Source organism: Myotis myotis, unplaced genomic scaffold (genome assembly GCF_014108235.1).
Source record: "Myotis myotis isolate mMyoMyo1 unplaced genomic scaffold, mMyoMyo1.p scaffold_m19_p_1, whole genome shotgun sequence".
NCBI classification, from domain to species: Eukaryota; Metazoa; Chordata; class Mammalia; order Chiroptera; family Vespertilionidae; genus Myotis; species Myotis myotis.
The window spans coordinates 161,052,172-161,073,486 of record NW_023416313.1 but is presented as its reverse complement, the minus strand read 5'-3'; the positions used below and the strand labels follow the sequence as shown (position 1 = coordinate 161,073,486).

Here is a 21,315-nt window from a genome sequence, read left to right as displayed (position 1 = left end):
AAAAAAGACCGTACCCTTTTATGTAATGATGTTTACTTTGAATTTATATTAGTTCATACAAACACTCCATCCATGCTTTTGTTCCGGCCCTCCGGTCCAGTTTAAGAACCCATTGTGGCCCTCAAGTCAAAAAGTTTGCCCACCCCTGGTCTAACCTCTTCCCGCACCCCCCACACCCTTCCCTCTGAGAATCCTGTCTGTTCCATTTTCTTTTTTTTTTAAATTAAATCTTTATTGTTCAGATTATTATAGTTGTGCCTCTTTTTCCCCCTATAGCTCTTCTCCACCCGTTTCCCACCGCACCCTCCGCCCTCACCCCCCCCCCCCACTGTCCTCATCCATAGGTGCACGAATTTTGTTCAGTCTCTTCCTGCATCCCCCACACCCCCTTTCCCCCCAAGAAGTTAGTCCACTCCCTTTCTATGCTCCTGATTCTATTATATTCACCAGTTTATTCTGTTCATCAGATTATTTATTCACTTGACTTTTAGATTTACTTGTTGGTAGATGTGTATTTGTTGTTCATAGTTTGTATCTTTACCATTTTCTTCTTCTTCCTCTTCTTAAAGGATACCTTTCAGCATTTCATATAATACTGGTTTGGTGGTGGTGAACTCCTTTAGCTTTTTCTTATCTGTGAAGCTCTTTATCTGACCTTCAATTCTGAATGATAACTTTGCTGGATAAAGTAATCTTGGTTGTAGGTTCTTGCTATTCATCACTTTGAATATTTCTTGCCACTCCCTTCTGGCCTGCAAAGTTTCTGTTGAGAAATCAGCTGACAGTCGTTTGGGTACTCCCTTGTAGGTAACTGAGTTTCTTTCTCTTGCTGCTTTTAAAAGATTCTCTCTTTGTCTTTTGCTCTTGGCATTTTAATTATGATGTGTCTTGGTGTGGTCCTCTTTGGATTCCTTTTGTTTGGGGTTCTCTGTGCTTCCTGGACTTGTAAGTCTATTTCTTTCACCAGGTAGGGGAAGCTTTCTGTCATTATTTCTTCAAATAGGTTTTCAATATCTTGCTCTCTCTCTTCTTCTGGCACCCCCATAGTTCGATGTTGGTACACTTGAAGTTGTCCCAGAGGTTCCTTACATTATCTTCATATTTTGGGATTCTTTTTTCTTTTTGCTCTTCTGCTTGGGTATTTTTTGCTTTCTCATATTTCAAATCATTGATTTGATTCTCAGGATCCTCTAGTCTACTGTTTAATCTCTGTATATTATTCTTTATTTCAGTCAGTGTATGCTTAATTTCTGACTGGTCCTTTTCCTTTTTTTTTTTTTTTTCTTTTTTTTTTTTCTTTTTTTTTTTGGCATTCTCACTAAGATCCTTGAAAGTCTCACTAAGTTTCTTGGAGGTTTCTAGAAGACTCTTGAGTAACCTTATAACTGTGGTTTTGAACTCTATATCCAGTAGTTTACTTTCTTCCATTTCTTTCATTTGTGACATGTTTCTTTGTCTCCGCGTTTTGGCTGCTTCCCTGTGTTTGTTTCTATGTATTGGGTAGCTTTTAAGTCTCCTTGAGTTGATAGAGTGGCCTTTTGTACTGGTAGTAGGTGTCCTATAGGGCCCAGTGGCTCAGCCTCCCCAATCACCTGAGGTGGACACTCTTAGTGCACCCTTTACTGGGCTGTGTGCATAGTTTTGTTGTAAGTGAGCCTTGATTGCTGTTGGTATCACTGGGAGGTATTGACCTCCAAGCCAATTGGCTGTGGGGACCAGCTGTGATTTACAGTGGGAGAGCTGCTGTGCAGGAGACACCCTTATGGAGCAGGACTTGCTTCAGTGGGGCTTTGGTGCTCACTAAGTCTGCACCTTGAATATGTCGCTTATGGATGTGAAGAGTTATAATCTGGTATGGTCTCATTCTGACCACTGGGTATACTGGCTCTTAGGTCTCCAGGGAGGTGCAAAGTCAGCCACTGACTGGGGCCATCCAGCAAAAGCTACAGAGAGATCTGCAGATTCCTCTCCTTTGTTTGGGGTTTGGAAGTGCTCAAATGAGGCCCAGCTTCGAAGCAAGGCAGGCTGGTGCTGGTGCTGGGTCATAGGCTTTTTATTGATAGGTTTGGAGCTCTGGGACCCAGCTGCAGCTTGTTTGACAGGTTTTTAGCCTGAGAAAGGACAGACCATTTGTATGCAAAAGCCACTGGGCACAGCTTAGGTGGGGCTGTAAATTGGGTGGGGTGGGGTCTCAGGGAATCACCAGGGTGAAGCAAGCAGCAGTGGCTGCCAGTCAGCCCTGCAACTGGGGAGGTCCCTGCATGAGAACAATGACCAATGCGCCGCCCCCGAGTTCCTCCCCCAATGCCAGACAGTCCAGTTTCTCCCTGTGTGTGTCTGGGCCCCCAGAGCCTCACCCAGCACTGGAGCTCAGAGGAAGTGAGAGCTTGTAAATTCAGTTCACGATGCAGCCTTTTAAGAGGAACAGCTGGGTCTCCAGAAGCCTGCATGTCACTCAGTCCTAATCTGCACTGGTTTTTACAGCCCTTAGTTCTTACTGCCTGTAGGGACATCTTTCCCCAGCTCTGGAACCCTGAGCTGGGGATCTGGGACCCCTCACTTCTCCAGGCAGCCTCTCAGTGGCAGTCTCCCTTTTGATTAAAAAAGTGGCACACTTGGGTCCTGATCAGCCCTTTCCCGGCCTCCGCACCTCCTGCCAGTCTCAGGGTGCTTTCTTCTTTACTTCTCTAGTTGTAGGAGTTCCATTCAGCCAGCTTTCTGGCAGTTCTGGATGGTAGTTGTTTCGTATTTTAGTTGTAATTTTGATGATGTGGGAGGCAGTGAGTACAGGTGTTTACCTATGCTGCCATCTTGGTTCTCCTTAATATTTTTATTGATTTCAGATAGGAAGAGGAAAAGAATGATAGAAACATCAGGGATGAGAGAGACTCATTGATTGGCTGCCTCCTGCATGCCCCCTACTGGGGAATGAGCCCACAACCCAGGCATGTGCCCTTGACCGGACCCTTCAGTGCACAGGCTGGCACTCTATCCAGTAGACCCAATCTGGCTAGGCAGAATAGAACTTTTTTTTTTTTTTTAATATATTTTATTGATTTTTTACAGAGAGGAAGGGAGAGAGATAGAGAGTTGGAAACATCGATGAGAGAGAAACATCGATCAGCTGCCTCCTGCACATCTCCCACTGGGGATGTGCCGCAACCCAGGTACATGCCCTTGACCGGAATCGAACCCGGGACCCTTCAGTCCGCAGGCCGACGCTCTATCCACTGAGCCAAACCGGTTTCAGCCAGAATAGAACTTTTTAAAAAGAGTCCATGCTGAGGGAAAACAGAGTTGAGAACAGAAGTAATCCAAGAAAATGAACTCAATCCCAGCTGGTGTGGCTCAGTGGTTGAGTATTGGGCCCATGAACCAGTAGGCTTCCCTTGGGTAAATTGTTCTCAGCACCTCAGAGAGGAGAGAAGAGAGAGCAGAGGGCAGTGTGATTGAACTGACAAGGCAAAGATGATGTGGATCATATAAGTCAACCAGTTAGGCTTCTCTGCAGCAGGAGTGACATCGCCCATCTCCCCAAACAAGATTATGACAGGTGGAGAAGAGCATGATCAATCTGTGAAACTTTCCTTATGCTTTATCCGTATTTTTTTAATCTCTGTGAGAATATTAGTTCTGTATAGAGCTTATAGGTTATGCAATAAGTATTACCCTTGGACAATTGAGTAACTTCTCTCTGTTTTCTTAAGCCTGGAGAAAATGCAGAAAGATTCCAGTGCAGGAAAGGAGCCTCTTCTTCCTGCCCTGCTTCGTAAGCCTTGTGTTCCTACTGGGGCCCGTACTGACCACATCTGGAACTATGATGAAGAATATCTTCCAGATGCTTCTAAGCCTGCCTCTGCCAATACCCCTGAGCAGGCGGATGGTGGTGGCAGCAATGGATTTATAGCTGTTAACTTGAGCTCTTGCAAGCAAGAGGTTGATTCCAAAGAATGGGTGATTGTGGACAAGGAGCAGGACCTTCGGGATTTTAGGACAAATGAGGCTTTAGGCCATAAAACAACAGGGAGCCCTTCTGACGAGGAGCCTGAAGTACTTCAAGTTCTAGAAGAATCACCTCAAGATGGAAACCTCCGATTGGGTCCTTGGGAAGAAAATATTCATTTAAAGAAGGAAACCTCAGGTGTGATCTTAGCACTTTCCAGGGAATGCCCTGCCACTGCTGCTTCAGAGCAATATACAGATAGGCTAGAACTCCAGGCTGGAGCTGGTGGTCAGTTTATTGCAGCAACACCCACAAGTCCAATGGAGGCACAAGCGGAAGGACCTCTTACAGCGGTAAGAGATTTGTTCCTGTCATTTATCTGTTATCCACTCAAGGTGTTATTAAGAAAGAACTGCCCTGGTCAATGTAATTCAGTTGGTTGAGCATCATCCTGTGCACTGCAAGGTCACTGGTTCAATTCCCGGTCAGGGCACATGCCTGGATTGCGGGATTGATCCCCTGTCAAGGTGCGGCTGATTGATTTTTCTCTCTCACATCGATTTCTCTGTCTTTTTCTTCCTCTCCCTTCCTCTATCTCTAAAAATCAGTAAAAAGATATATACATATATAAATGAAAGGACTAACAGTTGATCAACTAAGGTTCTTCAGCAGAGGCCTAAGTATGCAAATGGTATAAGGAGTGATGCTTGGACTAGTTAGTCTTCTAGTATGAAATTTCTCAAAAAGTGAGGTTTCCTGTCAGGATACCAGCTCAATACACAATATGTCATTATAACCTAATTTCAGAAGAACATTTATACTTAGACTATAAGAACTATCTATATGTGTATACATAATGATTTTTTTAAATTATAATTCTAGATATTTTTAATATCTACATTAGAAACATGGTGAGGAAGCACCGGCTGGTGTGGCTCAGTGGTTGAGCATCGACCTATGAACCAGGAGGTCACTGTTCGATTCCTAGTCAGGGCACAGGCCCAGGTAGGGGGAATGCAGGAGGCAGCTGATCAATGATTCTTTCTCATCATGGATTTTTTTACTTCTCTCTCCCTCTTGCTTCCTCTCTGAAATCAATAAAAATATAAAAGAAAAGAAAAATATGTTGAGGAAGGTATATATTTAACCATTCATGGTTTGTACCAGTACTTTATATTATTTATTTATTTATTTATTTTTGTTAAAGAATTATAAATTTATTAGGTCATCTGGAAACCCAGATGGACTGAGCCCCAAAATGGCACCGGCCCATGGTTTGTACTTTATACTGTTGCTAAATCTAATTATTTTTTTCTCCTTTCTCTTTTGTAACCTCCACCTAGACATTTCTCATCCTATCTAATAAAACAGAAACATGGTAATTGGCGTATGACCACTACCCTTCTCATTGGCTAATCAGCAAGATATGCAAATTAACTGACAGCCAAGATGGCAGCCGCCAGCCAGGCAGCTGGAAACTAACATGAGGCTTGCTTGCTTTAGTGACGGAGGAAGCCAAAGCTTCCCTGCCTGCCTTGCCGGCCTCTCAGCTGCACTCTAAGCAACTATGTTACAAAAATAGAAGCTAAACAAAACCCCGGGCTTCAGCCAGCAGGACCGCACCATTGTTTCAAATACAGAAGGGTAAACAAAGGCCAGAAACCTGCTTTCAGCAGTGGAAGTCTCATAGCTGGAGCCGAGCCTCAGAGCTAAAGCTGGCCCAGAATGAAAAAAAAAAGGAAAAAAGGACAGGTTGGGAGCTTCAGTCACCCGTCAGCCTGAAAACGGCCCTCAGCCCCTCACCCAGACTGGCCAGGCACCCCAGTGGGGACCCCCACCCTGATCCAGGACACCCTTCAGGGCAAACCAGCTGGCCCCCACCCGTGCACCAGGCTTCTATCCTATATAGTAAAAGGGTAATATGCCTCCCAGCACCGGATCAGCGTGACAGGGGGCAGCGACCAAACCCCCCTGATCGGCCCTGCTCTGTGTGTGACAAGGTGCGGCGCCCCAATCCCCCACCCCCCCGCCCCCCACGGGCCCTGCTCTGTGTGTGACGGGGTAGGGCCATAACCTCCCCATCGGCCCTGCCCTGAGTGTGACAGTGGCGGCGCCCCAACCCCCTGATCAGCCCTGCTCTGTGCGTGACGGGGGGAGCTCCCCAACCCCCTGATCGACCCTGCTCTGTGCGTGACAGGGGGCGGTGCCCCTACTCCCCAATCGGCCCTGCTCTGAGCCCGACCAGGGGCTGCACCTAGGGATTGGGCCTGCCCTCTGCCACCCGGGAGCAGGCCTAAGCCAGTAGGGCGTTATCTCCCGACGGGTCCCAGACTGTGAGAGGGCACAGGCCGGGCTGAGGGACCCCCCTCCCCCCCGAGTGCACAAATTTTTGTGCACCGGGCCTCTAGTATTTTATATTTCTCTTAAGCAATAGTTTTATAGCTTTGATGTCCATTGTTTAAAATGCAGAGTCCCAGGCTCATTTTCAGAACTTCTGCTTCAGTAGGTCTGAGATAGAGGGGAATCTGCATTTTAACAAGCAGCTGAAGGTAATTGTGATAAGTCTTCTGCAAAGAAATGTTTTGAGGAAATTACTGTTTACTCCCATTTTGGGCATTCATATGGAGACTCCTGTTACACTGTGGTTTTCAGTAAGTAGTGCTGCCCCCACAGCTGTGTGAGTGGCAGGAGTTCCAGGAAAGCCAGAGATGGAGGCAGTAAAAAAATGTACACAAACCTCAGACACAGGCAGGTTCATCTGTCCTTACATGGGTGAGAATACCAGGTTTTCTTAAATTCCATCATCATCTAGTGGCCCTCTCCTCCAACTACCAGAAATAGCATTGTTCCCCAGACTGAAATGGTTTTTTTTGTTTGTTTTTTGTTTTTTTAAGTATATTTTATTGATTTTTTTTTTACAGAGAGGAAGGGAGAGGGATAGAGAGTTAGAAACATCGATGAGAGAGAAACATCGATCAGCTGCCTCCTGCACACCTCCTACTGGGGATGTGCCCGCAACCAAGGTACATGCCCTTGACCGGAATCAAACCAGGGACCTTTCAGTCCACAGGCTGACGCTCTATCCACTGAGCCAAACCAGTTAGGGCGACTGAAATGTTTTTTATTAGGACACAATTCCTCATGCAAGTGTAAAACAATGAGAAAAGATAATAGAATTTGATTTTGTGAATAGCTCTGTAGGGATTTACCTACACTACAAAATGGGAAAATAAATACCTACTTCTTATTTGTTTATTTGTTTATCTTATAATCTTCACCTGAGGAAATGGAGGGGGGGAGGAATGGAGAAAGAGAGAGAGAGAGAGAGAGAGAGAGAGAGAGAGACCGAGACCTCGATTGGTTGTCCTCAGAATGCACCCTGACTAGGACCGAACCTGCTACCCAGGTACGTGCCCTGACTGGGACTCTAACCAGCAACCCTTTGGTGCACAGGATGATAATTAACTGAGCCACCCTGGCCGGGCTACCTCCTTTTTTTAATCAGTTAGTTGGTCTTTCCTTCTTCCCCAAGACTGCTTTGTAAAGTTATATAGGTTGTTTACTGCATGCTTAGCCAAGGGAACAGTTGGGTCTGAAATTTAGCTCAAACTTTGCTAGCCAAACTGTGCATCTTTGTTTCCTCTTTGAAGAGCATCCTTTTCCAAATTGTACAAAGGTGCCCTATGGGCAAGAGTCAGGTCCTACCATTCCCGTCCCTTCCCTGTATCCCGTTTTTCACCTCACCTTTTCTCTTTGCATTCATTCCCTCTTTCCACCTCCCAGATTCAGTTTCTTCTTTTCTTTCACTCTCGAGACCAGGGGTCCTCAAACTACGGCCCACGGGCCACATGCAAATACAAGTATTGTATTTGTTCCCGTTTTGTTTTTTTACTTCAAAATAAGATATGTGCAGTGTGCATAGGAATTTGTTCATAGTTTTTTTTTAAACTATAGTCGGGCCCTCCAACGGTCTGAGGGACAGTGAACTGGCCCCCTGTTTAAAAAGTTTGAGGACCCCTGCTCTAGAGGCTATGTTCTCACTGTTGTTCAAGTATTTTTCCAATAGCATTCTGGTGTGCTTCTTTTCAAAAGGTTTTCTAATGCCTTGGCTTAATTTCTTATAGTATTTCTTGCCCATTCCCATCAATACTGTCCTGCCCACCAAGATAATTCTTATAGCTGTTACACTATGTGCAACATTTTCTCTATCAAGTTGTTGAAAGACTTGTATTTATATATTTAATATGTTTGACCTTTTTCAAATATTTTTAAATAAAAATATTTTTCTTGCCTGGCTGGCATGGGTCAGTTATTGAACGTCGACCTATGAACCAGGAGGTCACGTTTCAATTCCTGGTCAGGGAACATGCCCAGGTTATTAGCTTGATCCCCAATGTGGGGCATGCAGGAGGCAGCCTTCAATGATTCTCTCATCATTGATGATTCTCTCTCTCTCTCTCTCTCCCTTTCTCTCTGAAATCAATAAAAATATAATTAAAACAATTTTTAAAAAATCTTTTTTTTTTTTTTTTTAAATATATTTTATTGACTTTCTACAGAGAGGAAGGGAGAGAGAGAGAGAGAGTTAGAAACATCGATGAGAGAGAAACATCGATCAGCCGCCTCCTGCACATCTCCCACTGGGGATGTGCCCGCAACCCAGGCACACGCCCCTGACCGGAATCGAACCTGGGACCCTTCAGTCCGCAAGCCGACGCTCCATCCACTGAGCCAAACCGATTTCGGCTTTAAAAAATCTTTTTAACTCAAGGTCTCTAAAGAAATGTCAGCTGCATTACTTTTTTACTTACTAGTACATATGTCTAAGGCAGTGGTTCTCAACCTTGGCTGCACATTAGAATCACCTGGGAATCTTTTTAAAATCCTGATTTCTGAGCCTCATCCTCCAGAAATTCTATTTCTTTGTTACTAATGTAGTGGCCCCACCCCATAACAACGAAACAGAATTTCCGGAGGATGAGGCCCAGAAATCAGGATTTTAAAAAGATTCCCAGCTTATTCTAATGTGCAGCCAAGGTTGAGAACCATTGGTCTAAGGTATTAAACTTACCATTTCCTTCATTGGGGAGGGAGGGGAGGGGGGGAATGGGATAATATATTTATCTTGATTGTCTTCTTGAGGCTTAAATTCCGTTTACTTTTGCAAAGTTGATGCTATCAACTGACCATAGGCACATTAAATAGAGAGAGTCATTCCTGTCTTGAGTCCTGAAAGAGGAGAAAGAAAGGCTGTTAATAGAACCTGGTAAGATCCTATCTATGGGAGTGGGGCCATATGACAGGAGCTATGGCCAAGAGTGGTTGAATGTAGTCCCTTGCAGTCCCTTGGGGAGGGAGCAGAGAGAATTAATACCCAGACCCTTATCTCCACAAATTCAGATTCTATGTTGGTGCTGGCCATTGGGCAAACCCAGAAATCAGAAGGCAAGGAGCCTGGGATAGCACAGTCTGCAGAAGCCAGTCTTCCAGAACACAAAGCAGGCTAAAGAAATGCAGGGGTGAACCTCGAAGAAGACTGTGCTGTACAGTTCCTGAGCTTGGGTGTCGTGCATTTTTATTCAGAATTGTTCATTTTAAATATGAATTAGGCCATTGATGGCGAACCTTTTGAGCTCGGCGTGTCAGCATTTTGAAAAACCCTAACTTAACTCTAGTGCTATGTCACATATAGAAATTTTTTGATATTTGCAGCCATAGTAAAACAAAGATTTATATTTTTGATATTTATTTTATATATTTAAGTGCCATTTAACAAAGAAAAATCAACCAAAAAAATGAGTTCGCGTGTCACCTCTAACACGTGTGTCATATGTTCGCCATCACTGAATTAGGCAGACCCAGCCAACATATGTGTTCTTCTTATAAATTAGAATTTGAGGTGTTAAATCTCAAATCCTGCATCTTCCCTTATATTCTACATTATTGCATTTTAACTTTTTTTTTCTTCTTTCTCTCCAGGTTACAATTCCTCGACCGTCTGTGGCATCTACACAGTCGACTTCAGGAAGCTTTCACTATGGTCAGCTGCCAGAGAAGAAGGACCTTCAGCCTGTGGAGCCCACTGTGGAACTTTATTCTCCAAGGGAGAACTTCTCTGGTTTAGTTGTGACAGAGGGAGAGCCTCCTAGTGGAGGAAGCAGAACAGACTTGGGGCTGCAGATAGAGCATATTGGTCCTGACATGTTACTCGATACTAGAGAGTGTGAAAAATCTCAAGACCTGGGGCCAGAAGACCTTCCTGACCATAACAGACTGGCTGGGAGAGAATTTGAGAGTCTCCCTAGGGAAACTGAAGAGAAAAGCCTGCTAGGGTCAGATAATGAAGATGAAAAGTTAAGTAAAGGGCAGCATTATATTGAGATCTCCTCTCTCCCCGGAGACTTAGAAAGGGATCATTCAGCGACTACTGAACCTCTCGACATGACAAAGACACAGACTTTTAGTGTGATGCCAAACCAAGACAGAAATCATGAGAGAATGAAGCTTCTGGCAGTTGGAACTTCAGAAATTTCCCCAGGAGGCATTGACCCACGTGCGGAAGGACAGATAGGCCAGGTGGCAACAATGCAAAAGAGTAAGATATCTAAGGATGATGACATCAAGAGTGAAGACTTGCCCGGTCTTCAAGGAGACCACTCTACTTTTTTGCACCAAGAGGGTAAGAAAGAGAAAATTGCCGCTAGAAATAGAGAGCTATTTAATAGTGTTTCAGAGAGTGAACATTGTCCCTCATCCCGGAAGGATATGGTTAGGTCATCCTTCGTAACTAGACACAGCCGAATCCCTGTTTTAGCACAAGAGATAGACTCAGCTTTTGAATCATCCTCTCCACTCTCTGCAAAAGAAAAGCTCCTCCAAAAGAAAGCTTATCAGCCAGACCTACTCAAACTTCTGGTGGAAAAAAGGCAACTCAAGTCTTTTCTTGGGGACCTCTCAAGTGCCTCTGATAAATTGCTGGAGGAGAGACTAGCTACTGTTCCTGCTCCCTTTTCTGAGGAGGAAGTCTTCACTCCCTTTTCAAGACTGGCGACAGACGCCCCCCTGAGCAGGTCAGCTGAAGATAGCTTTTTGTCACCTATCATCTCCCAGTCCAGAAAGAGCAAAATTCCAAGGCCAGTGTCATGGATCAACACAGATCAAGTCAATAGCTCAGTTTCATCACAGTTCTTGCCTCGGCCACCACCAGGAAAGCCACCCACAAGGCCTGGAGTAGAAGCCAGGTAATGCTGTATGCTCTCCCCATGTTAAGTGTATAGCACTGTTTCTGTGTCTACTTGACTCTAACATATAACATGTCAGAGGTTTCATTTCTTTGTTGCCTGCTTCTGATTGTCTACTTTCTTCCTTGCCTTTCCCAAGCCATAGCACAGTGTAGTTGAAGGGGTCAGATTGATCCAGGTTAATTCTTGGCTCTCCCACTTTCTTGCAGTGTAAACCTCAATTTTCCTATCTATAAAATGGATTGAACATTTGCCTCAAGGTTTGGGGAGGATGAAATAAGGGAGTGTATGTCTAAAGCTTCTTGCAGTGCTGATTAGCATGTAACAAAGGTTACTTCTCTTGCAGTCTGTTTTAACTAGATACTCAGTATTTTTGTAGCTTTGGTTAGTCAGCATCCTGTTATAACAGATGTCATTATAATGTCAAATTCTAGTGAAGAATAGTGTGTTCATCATTTGATGACTAACTCCTGGTAGCACTACTGTTTATCTGATTATAATGAATTAAACAAACAAAAATCCTACAGGCGGTTTCCCTAGGTCTGATGCTAGATACGGCAATACATAATAAAGTTATTGCTTTAATATTTACTGTATGGTATACTTGTTTATTGAATTTCTCATGTATAGTTGACCATAGAGTCAATAGATTATATTTTGAAGAAGAGGAGGAAATGAGGTAATGAGCCATTACTCACTTTCACAGAGTAGAATAATGGTCTAAACTTTTGGAGAAGAAAGAAGAAAAGGATAGTCTTTTAACCAAAATAAAGTGAAAATCAAAATGGTAGTACATTTGCATGAAAACTAGCCTGTCTGAGATAATATAATAATAGGCCTCTTCCTGTTATAAGGATATCTAAAGCATATTGAAGTAAGATTCTACATGTATCGTTACACAGCAGAACTTGTTACCCTTACCTAAAGAAGGTTTAGTTTTGATTTGCCCTAAGGTTTCAGGTTCAGGGTAACTAAACATTAGATTTGAAGTGCCAGTGGGACAAGACTTCCATAGGAAGAATGGTGATGACTAAACAGCAGTCATTTTATGAGATTTTAAAAAGGTGATTCTATGAACAATATTTACATATCCCCTTTTTCTTCTGCTTGGCATCTATGCTTAATAGAGATGCCATATCTGTCGCTTGAACTACTTTGGATTGCAACAAACAGATCTTAATTATCATTCATTATTTAGCATTTTACAGTGTCCCCTAAAAGTAGCACTTAGTAACTAAGTCAAGCCTGTGGCATTGTGCCGGATATTAGAGTTGACTCATCTGGGAACTCAACTTTCCCACTTAGGTCCTGGCACAGAGGAATTATTTTATTCCATTTCAAAATTTTTACTATAAGATCCTTGAGAATAGGCGTAACCTGAATGAGTTTCATGTCATTTTTCAGAATAAGTAGATGGTGGGAAAGAGAAGGAAAGAAAATTCATAGAAAAAAATCAGTAATTTGTTGCTGACCCATGATGATGATGATGATAGCTATTTATGTGTCTGCATTCTGTACATACTAATACAACCTTGAAGCTCTTCTCCCACTTCCTTCTGTAAGGAGTGGCATGTCAGCAGATTGAGGTTTAAATTCTTAAACTGAGTGGATTTTAAGCTAAAACAGAAAAACATTTAGGGCAAAGAGGACATTGCTATTCATATGAATACTTTCTAGATTGGAGTTCTGACTTGTCAGTAAAGAGGGGCAGTCAGTTTCCAAACTCAGCTCTCCTGAATCTCAGGCTTCTATCAGGGCAGAGACTGAGTCCCAGAGAAACCAGTGAGTACTCTTTTATTTTGGAAACTATTAAATGAAGCTGAAATAACCTTTTTCTATAGTTCCTGCTATTGGTGAGCACAGATCATGTTGAAGACTTGCATTGTGGGGTTAATATTTGCATATATGTATGCAGAATTCCTGTCCTAGGAGCCTTAAACAAAATGTCAAGGCATTTTATGCTAGAGACGTTTTATTTAATTCTAAAATCAGAAGAGCAAACATGCCATAGGAGGAAGAGGACTAACAACATCCAAGTGTTTCTGAATGGCAGACTTCCAACTAAATACTTTACTTGGGTTATTGCCCTTGGCTGTTCAGTAACGTGGTGAGATTGATAATATTCCCATTAAAAGCTAGGAGAGATTAAATAATTTGTCCAGGGTCATGTAACTGGTATATAAAAGAGTAGCTATAACCTGTGTTTCCTGAATTTTGACTCACATCATACAAATTATGATTGGGACTTTATAGGCACACTTGAAATGAATTAAAATAATTTTTCTCTGTACTTTTAAGGCTCCGCAGATACAAAGTCCTAGGGAGTAGCAATTCCGACTCAGACCTTTTCTCTCGCCTGGCCCAAATTCTTCAAAATGGATCTCAGAAACCCCGGAGCACTACTCAGTGCAAGAGTCCAGGATCCCCTCACAATCCAAAAACACCACCCAAGAGTCCAGTTGTCCCTCGCAGGAGTCCCAGTGCCTCTCCTCGAAGCTCTTCGTTGCCTCGTACATCTAGTTCCTCGCCATCTAGGGCTGGACGGCCCCACCATGACCAGAGGAGTTCATCCCCGCATCTGGGGAGAAGCAAGTCACCTCCCAGCCACTCAGGATCTTCCTCCTCCAGGAGGTCCTGCCAACAGGAGCATTGCAAACCCAGCAAGAATGGCCTGAAAGGATCTGGCAGCCTCCACCACCACTCGGCCAGCACTAAAGCGCCCCCAGGGAAGAGTAAGTCAGCGAGTAAACTCAGCAGATAGGAGCCAGGCCTCATCTCTGAAAGGTGTGAGATCCTCCTCCTAAACCTGATGCATGTGTATCCCTGTACTGTCTATTTTAAAAGTCTGTGTTGATTTTCTCTTGCAAAAGAAAGTAATATGATAAATTATTTATAAGGAGACATAAATATTTGATAAGGAATTACCTACGGCAGGCAGCAAGCAGATCAGGAATTAATGCCTTTGCACAGGAAGGGGCAGTGTAGCAAATCCAAGAGGGAGAAACTGATTAAATGAACTTTTTTTTTTTTTTTTTTAGCTGCTTCTAAAACAAAAGAGTCAAAAGTAGGAGATGGAATGGAATTTTAAAGGCTTTGGCCTGCTTATTCTTTAAGGCTCTACTCAAACATTATATAGCAAAATTGAAACCTCCTGTTTTAATATTTTCATTCAGAACTTTCTCAACTTTGGAGTTCAGAATTGCTCCAGTATTAAAGTATGTAAGAAGTCTGTTGCTGGGGAGCCATTGCTGATACACATATATGTAGCTTGTGTATTTATCTATATGGAGAGTTCACACCTTTACTTTGCCTCATTCCTCGTGCCCTCCTTGGATTTCATATTTTTTAAAGTTAGTGTTTCTCACCTGATCCAGTCTTTTATTTTAACAATACATTCTAATATGCTTTTAGCAGCATATGCTAATATTTTTCTTTGGAGCACTATAGTCTCAATATATTTTTATTGTGAGAAATAATTGATGACACTTAGGTAATAGAAGGGAAAATCTAAATAGAACTAGTTTGCAGGCTTTAGTGCTTTAGGCAGAGAGGGGCAGAGTGGGGGTGAATGCCCTGTAAGGGAGAAGAACTCTCTTTCCCTGTTAGTTTCTTCCTTGTGGAAGGAAAACTGACCAGAGTAGACCTTGATTCCTTAATTCTTCTCTGTACCAACTATTTCTAATGCCAACCTCCAAGATACCAAGGAAGTACAGTGCTGTGAAATGTGACTTTATGCTTTTAGAGGTTTAAAAAGAAAAGTAGAAAGAAATTAGGTATGTTGTTGAGACTTATCATCCTCAAACTTTGTATTTTATACATGTAGCCAGTTAGGAATGAGTATCTGGGGAAATAAATTTAGGTTCTGTATTTATCTTTTATTTTAAAGGGTTTTTTTTACCAGCTTCTCCTGTGCTTTAGTTTGAACATTTGAGTTTCTTGACCTGATTTCCATGTAATCTCAATTTACAAAGCTATAAAGAGGATCATATTTGTTCTAATCTCACTCTTCTGCCAACAGGAATCAGGCAAAATTAAATCATAGTAGACTTTGAAAATGGGCTTTTTTATATTTTGATGTTTTTTGTGTTGTAAAGACCTTATTAAGGTCAGGTAAATTGGTCTGCTTGCTGTTGAAATTTGCCTTCTAGCAAACATCTGTGCTTTCTTTTCAACCTTGTGTTTGCTGCCAAACCTAATGTGGTTGAATTTGGGGGGGAAAAGAAATATATTTTCTCACCAAGTGAACATATTCTAATGCTGCATCAAAGTTGCCCTGAAGCTGCACTGAACTTATCTTGTTCTCTTTATCTGTGTTGAGCTTTCTAAAAAAAGACAAACAAACAAAAACATACCAAAAAAAAAAAAACCTCAAAACACTATTGAGGCATATTTTGTCTCCCATAAGAATTGTAGCATAGTGTGGAATCTTAATTTCTCTCTGGTTTCGAGCACTATAGAGGAATGCACTAGATAAGACATATTTGCTGTTTACCTAAAGCAACTGTAACATTGGAAGACCCATCTTTCTGTATTATATTGTATAATAGTTGCTATAACACTACTTGCATGTCTTCATGGTAAATTATATAAATATTTATAAAAATATAGAGAAACATATGCTTATATAAACTCATTCTTTCTCATTCTCCATTTGTAATTTCAAGATCACGGATGGAGAAATACCGTTTTACTGTGTGCCTCGCGTACACTTGGGCCTTGCCTGTCTTCATTTTCTGAAAATACATTCTTGGCACGTGACACTTAAGATTCTTCTTGCCTTCCTTGCGTATAATGCAAGGGTTGGCAGTCTTGAACAGGCCAAGATAGGTTATTTGATTTTCATTTTTAAAAATATTTTAATAGGGGGAAAATTACTGGGACATGCTTATAATACTGGTTCAAAGATTTGTCTTGTTAATTACATAATGCTGTTCTTACGGTTAGAGTGGATCAACTGGGATGATAATCATGGGTCTGACGAATTGATTTTTTTAAAAAATCCCTTAAAATTATCATTCTGCTTTCCTCTTTTAACTTCACTTTTTGAGGGGTGGTGGAGGAGTAATCTACAATTAAGAAATTCTCTTTTTTCTGCTCTACTTGCAAAATTGTGCGAAAAGTAGCCAGCTTTACATCTTGACCCCTTTAATCAGAAATGTGCTTGTAGTAACCATCAGAAAAGCTGAGAGGCTGCGGTGTGTGTGTGTGTGTGTGTGATTTTATATCTGATTGACATCTCTCTGCTAGCAGTCAAAACTGGCAAAGATGGCAACTTAATGTTTTTCCTCTTTTTTAGTTCTTTCCATTTTTCTCACAACTTTTCCACTGTGTTTGGCTCCTTTTTCTAAATGGTACCCATAAACTCAAGGTCCAGAAATAGTCTTGCTGTGTAAGACTATTTTATTTTGCATGTAGAGAAAAGTGTTAACCAGAGATTTTTCTGCTTGATACTTTCAAAAGAAAACAAACTAATATTATGTATAAGTAGGTCCACTTGAAAGTACTACTATCTTATACAGGGTGGGGCAAAAGTAGGGTTTTAGTTCTTTGTGTGGAAAACAATACAGTAACTAATAAATAATAATACAAGAATTAACTGTTTTGCATAGTCACAAGTGTAAACCTACTTTTGTCCCAGCCTGCATAGAGATTTTACGGTTTTTAAGTGCAATTTGTGCTTTTAGATAATACATGTCTCGGGCTAAAAAGAGAAGTTCACAGCCCTGAGTAAAGCCCTTTTGGCACAAGGATTTTTGTTTTTGTTTTATTTTAAAGTCTGATACAGAGAATGAGTTGTATTGTTGTTTTCAGTTCTTTCTTTTTTCTTTCTTTTTTTTAGTGATGGCATATTTCAAAATTCAGTGACAAACATAGATCATCCAAGTAATTTTAAACCAGTTTGGTTATTCTACCTAAGATGAGGGAGATGGCCGTCAGTTAAAGTCAAGCCAAACTACACTAAAAGTATTACGGAGCAGAAGTAAATTATCTTTTGAAAATCAAGTGTCTCGTCATTTCTCCTATCACAGCAAAGTGGCTGGTTACCTTGCTCTTACCTTCCCTGTCTAGTCTCTGGAACTACTTGGGTGAAATGGAAGATGGAATTAGCAACATTTTGGTCCTTTCAGGTAGCATTCTTTCTGAGTTATGCTGCCAGATCTCCAGGGTGTACATGGGTAACGATTTTAAAATTCCACATAGTAATCTTTTTTGTTGTTGTTGTTGCCCTGGGGCACTATAAGGGAGAAAAAAGTTAAAGCACAAACTCAGATTCCAAAAAAAGATCACACATTGTTTAAAGACAGTCTACACAAGAGTTACAAAAAATAGTTGCCCAGGCATAAGCATACACCGGTTTGTTAATTATACACATATGGTTACAAGTGTGCTTGCAAAAAAGTTCATTGGAAATATACACAAGGCTCTGAAAATGTACACCTTGTAGTGTTACAATTCTATATTCAAAACAAGGAAATTTGACAGTATGTTACATTCACTTACAAGTAGACAAAATGCAGAATACAATTCATCTTCTGTACAAAAAGGAAAGGCAGTCACATTACAAAGTGAGGGCTCCAACTGTAAGGAAAACTGGGGCAGGGCCGAACTTTGCACGTCCTTTTGACTGTCACAAAATAACCAGAACATTCACATAGTAATCTTTTGCACAGCTTAAAGGCATTTAACTTTAACATATAGTGAACAAAAAAGGAAAATTGGGTCATACCAAATTTAACTTTAAAGCACAGGTTATAAATATCTTTGAATGTTTAAGTCTTAGGCAGGCACCATCATTCTCAACTTGGTAAGCAAGCTGGCCTTGCTGACAGTGGCATAGCTACATTTACTGTTTTTTTTTTAGGTTGCATGTTGTGAAGTAAATGTTTTTTGTAAAAGTTGCCAAGTTAATCAAGTCCTAAATAAGTAACAAAATGATAATTGAGACCCATTATTATCCACTTTATATTATTTGCTTTAAAATACTAAACAAATTTCAGCTGCTTACTAATACAGTGAACTAGTTATGCAGTATCTTTCTGTTTAGCTCCTCCTAACACTGTGGGAACTTGAGGTTCTTTAGTAATCATGAGATTCCTTCTAAGCCACAGATTTTTATGCAAAGGTTTCTTTGGTTGTTTTTAATCAACAAGGAAAAGGTGTACATTAGGGCATGTTTCCCAGACACAGATAGTTAAAAATAACAATTAGTTTTTCTGTACCTTTGAATAAAAAACAGATGCCTTTTCCCCAAAGGCAGAGGATTCTTTGTTCTAGGAACTACATTCTTAATCTAACATAAGGAACTGGTGATAGGAGAAACAAGATCCAGAATTCAGAATTTAGGGGGGAAATACATCGTACTCTGGCTATTTGAAAATAGATTTACTTGTAGATAAGTCTAGATTTAGTCTTGAAGATCAGAGTTTTGACATATAAAAATGTTTTTCATTCCTTTATATCAGTCAAACATGGCATACATTAGGGAAACAGTTCTCCTGTCATGCTCCTGTATTTTGAAATTAAGTTGTTTACATTCATTCTCTTAACATCTGCCCATTTCTGCTTATGTGTATTTACCACAGATGTGTTGGGGGCTTTGCCTAAAAAGAGAGAGATTTTCAGCACCTGTATTACTGTGGCGATAAATGGTTGACAATGCCATTGTTTAACTTTCTTGAATTTGGTTCTGTAGACAGTTTATTTGCAGTTACTTATCTATGTTTTAATACAAATGTATTACAGGAGTAAGGAAATGGAACCACTATGGTAGTCCTCATAAATCAATATTCACCCAAGTTCAGAAACCATAGGTGCGTACTTGGACTGTAACTTAGAGAAGGTAATAAGATGGTTCTAGCCCATGGGGAAGCCCCAGGTGGTGGTAGGACATCCTACTTCCTTGTCTCATCCAACAGAACTCTGGTGTGGACCTCAAGGATGTGGGAGTAGAGCATTTGAGATCTTGCTCCCCAGCAGTTGTCCTCAGTTTTGGCTTAAATAAACTCTTATAAAAAAATTTTTTTTAATGATGTGGGAGTAGTGTGGAAACATCAGATCATTAGATATTAGTAGCTTAGCTGTCCCTCTAGAATTATGAGAAATTTAACCCAGATAGTCTTGAGAGCCTGAGGAATCTGTTGCCAACCTTGTTGGAGAGAACTGCAGGAGGTACATGGGGAATTCCTTTAGTTCTTATAACTCCAGGACATGGGGTAAGGCTCCCTGTTCCTGTAAAGGGGAATTTGGATGCTGCACACCTCAATCCCTAAAAATCCCTGGCTGGATGTGAAGTGTCATTAAAGTCTTGGCCCATTAATACATTTTTTAATTCAGTTGTGATTATTGGCTCTGACTTTTTTTTTTATTATTCCCCTTAAGCGAATTTGGATCAGAAAATTAAAAGTATGTGACAAGATCAAGATCACCTTGAGGTTATACACAGTCTCAAGAACTGAATAGCCAAGTACCATATATTTGGTAATGATTTGAATATTTCCTTAGACTTTGCTTGATTCTTGGTCTTAAAGAGACACGTAAAAAAAGTGAAGCCTTTTTCCTTCGTTGCCATGTGAAACTTTAACCAGGTCTGCCTCTTTAATTGGAAGTGACAGTTTTGGGCATAGTGTATATCACTGGTGATACTGACATGTCTCTCAGATACCCAGGGCTTCTGGGTTCCTTGACCTAGAGAATAGGATTCACTGAGGCAGATCTTTGGCCCATGTGACTGTAGAATTTGCTGATGACATAACTTTACATGCTAACAATGGATAGGAATTTTATTTCTTTTCATTAGTTTAATATTTTATATTGTGTACTGAAGTGTTCACTCATCCAGTTAAAAACATTGAATAAACCAAGTTTTTGTATAAACTACCCTTGTCATAGATGCTTTCCCCCTTATAATATACGGTATAAATCAGCAGTCGCCAGCCATTCGGACCTCACGGACCACGGGTTGGCGACCACTGGTTTAAGTCCTTAAAATTCCATGTGCAGCACTTCAACATACTTGGAGTCTGTCTGGGTTGTTCTTCACTCACCCACAAGGGTAAACAAGGCTACCAGAGCTCGAATGTGATTTATTTTAGGAGAGCAACCCAGGCAGGGAAATGCCCTTGGGACTTTTTCAAAATATTTTATTTTTAAACCATTAAGATAGATAAATCAGTTCACTAAGATAAAAAGCATTCAGAAATACAGATAGGAAGATAAAGGAAGTACAACAGTGTGCCACTCGGGGCTCTGAAGTTGGATTGAGTTAAGCAAATAAAGAGAACAGATCTGATGACCCAGGCTTGAGCCTCCTCCCCTCTCCCTCATACACAGCCCCTGATCCCCTTCCTGACTCCTTTCCTAAAGTAGCCAATGCCCATTTAATTAGGCCGTTTACTTAGACATTGACAGCTTTTAGGGGAAAAAGGGGGGAGGGGGAAATATCTAGTTTTTCATTAGATACAAATCTTGAAAGTATAAACTATTGGCAGCTGTTAAATCAGATTGAATCACAAACCAAAAGAATTCTCTCTTGTCAAGCAACACCAATACGTTAGCATGGAGGACTTTAATAATTCCAGTTTTCTCCCTTCTCCTCTTCATGAAATCAGTGATGAGAAATTCTTTTGGAAATGCTTCCAATGGTATTGTGTCTCTTTCCCCTCCAAGCAGCCCTCTGTATGCATTTTAGCTCAGGCAACAAGGACAATAGAGTATTGACAGAAACGTGGAGTGCTTTTGTATGGGTCATCTGTACATAAAAGTGTAATTATTTATTTAATTTTCCCATTTGTATCATATTAAAGCTTTGTACAGTGTTTTAAGTTCTGTTTTAAAATTATTTTGTATTTTATTTTTATAATCTAGTAATAAAATATTCATTCCGCATGCAACTCTAGTTCTGTTTGTATGATGGCTTGGATTTCAAAAGTGGGAAATATTATTTTTCTAATTTAATAATGTTATTGAATGCACCAGAGGTTCCAAGATTATCAGGGAGCAGAAAGGGTTGCTGTAAATGCAGTACCACATCCAGAGGCCTAGAAAAGAAGTGCTGGACTGAATACAAACTATCAGGATCCCTGCAGCTGAAAACCAGGGCTCAAGGACATGAGGAGAGGGATTCCTGCATAA

At 41.0% G+C, this 21,315-nt stretch overlaps 1 protein-coding gene across 6 annotated transcripts in view; it reads left to right on the top strand.

Moving 5' to 3' along the window:
• The window catches only part of TTBK2 (tau tubulin kinase 2), a 137,156-nt gene extending 116,082 nt beyond the window's left edge, over positions 1–21,074 (top strand). For all 6 annotated transcript variants that reach the window (XM_036298976.1, XM_036298967.1, XM_036298972.1 and 3 more), the window contains 3 exons: positions 3,708–4,296; positions 9,923–11,184; positions 13,483–21,074. In XM_036298976.1, coding sequence (XP_036154869.1) covers positions 3,708–4,296; positions 9,923–11,184; positions 13,483–13,945 — 2,314 coding nt within the window. In that variant the 3' untranslated portion in view covers positions 13,946–21,074. The remainder of the gene's footprint in view (positions 1–3,707; positions 4,297–9,922; positions 11,185–13,482) is intronic.
• The last annotated feature ends 241 nt before the right edge of the window (positions 21,075–21,315 follow it).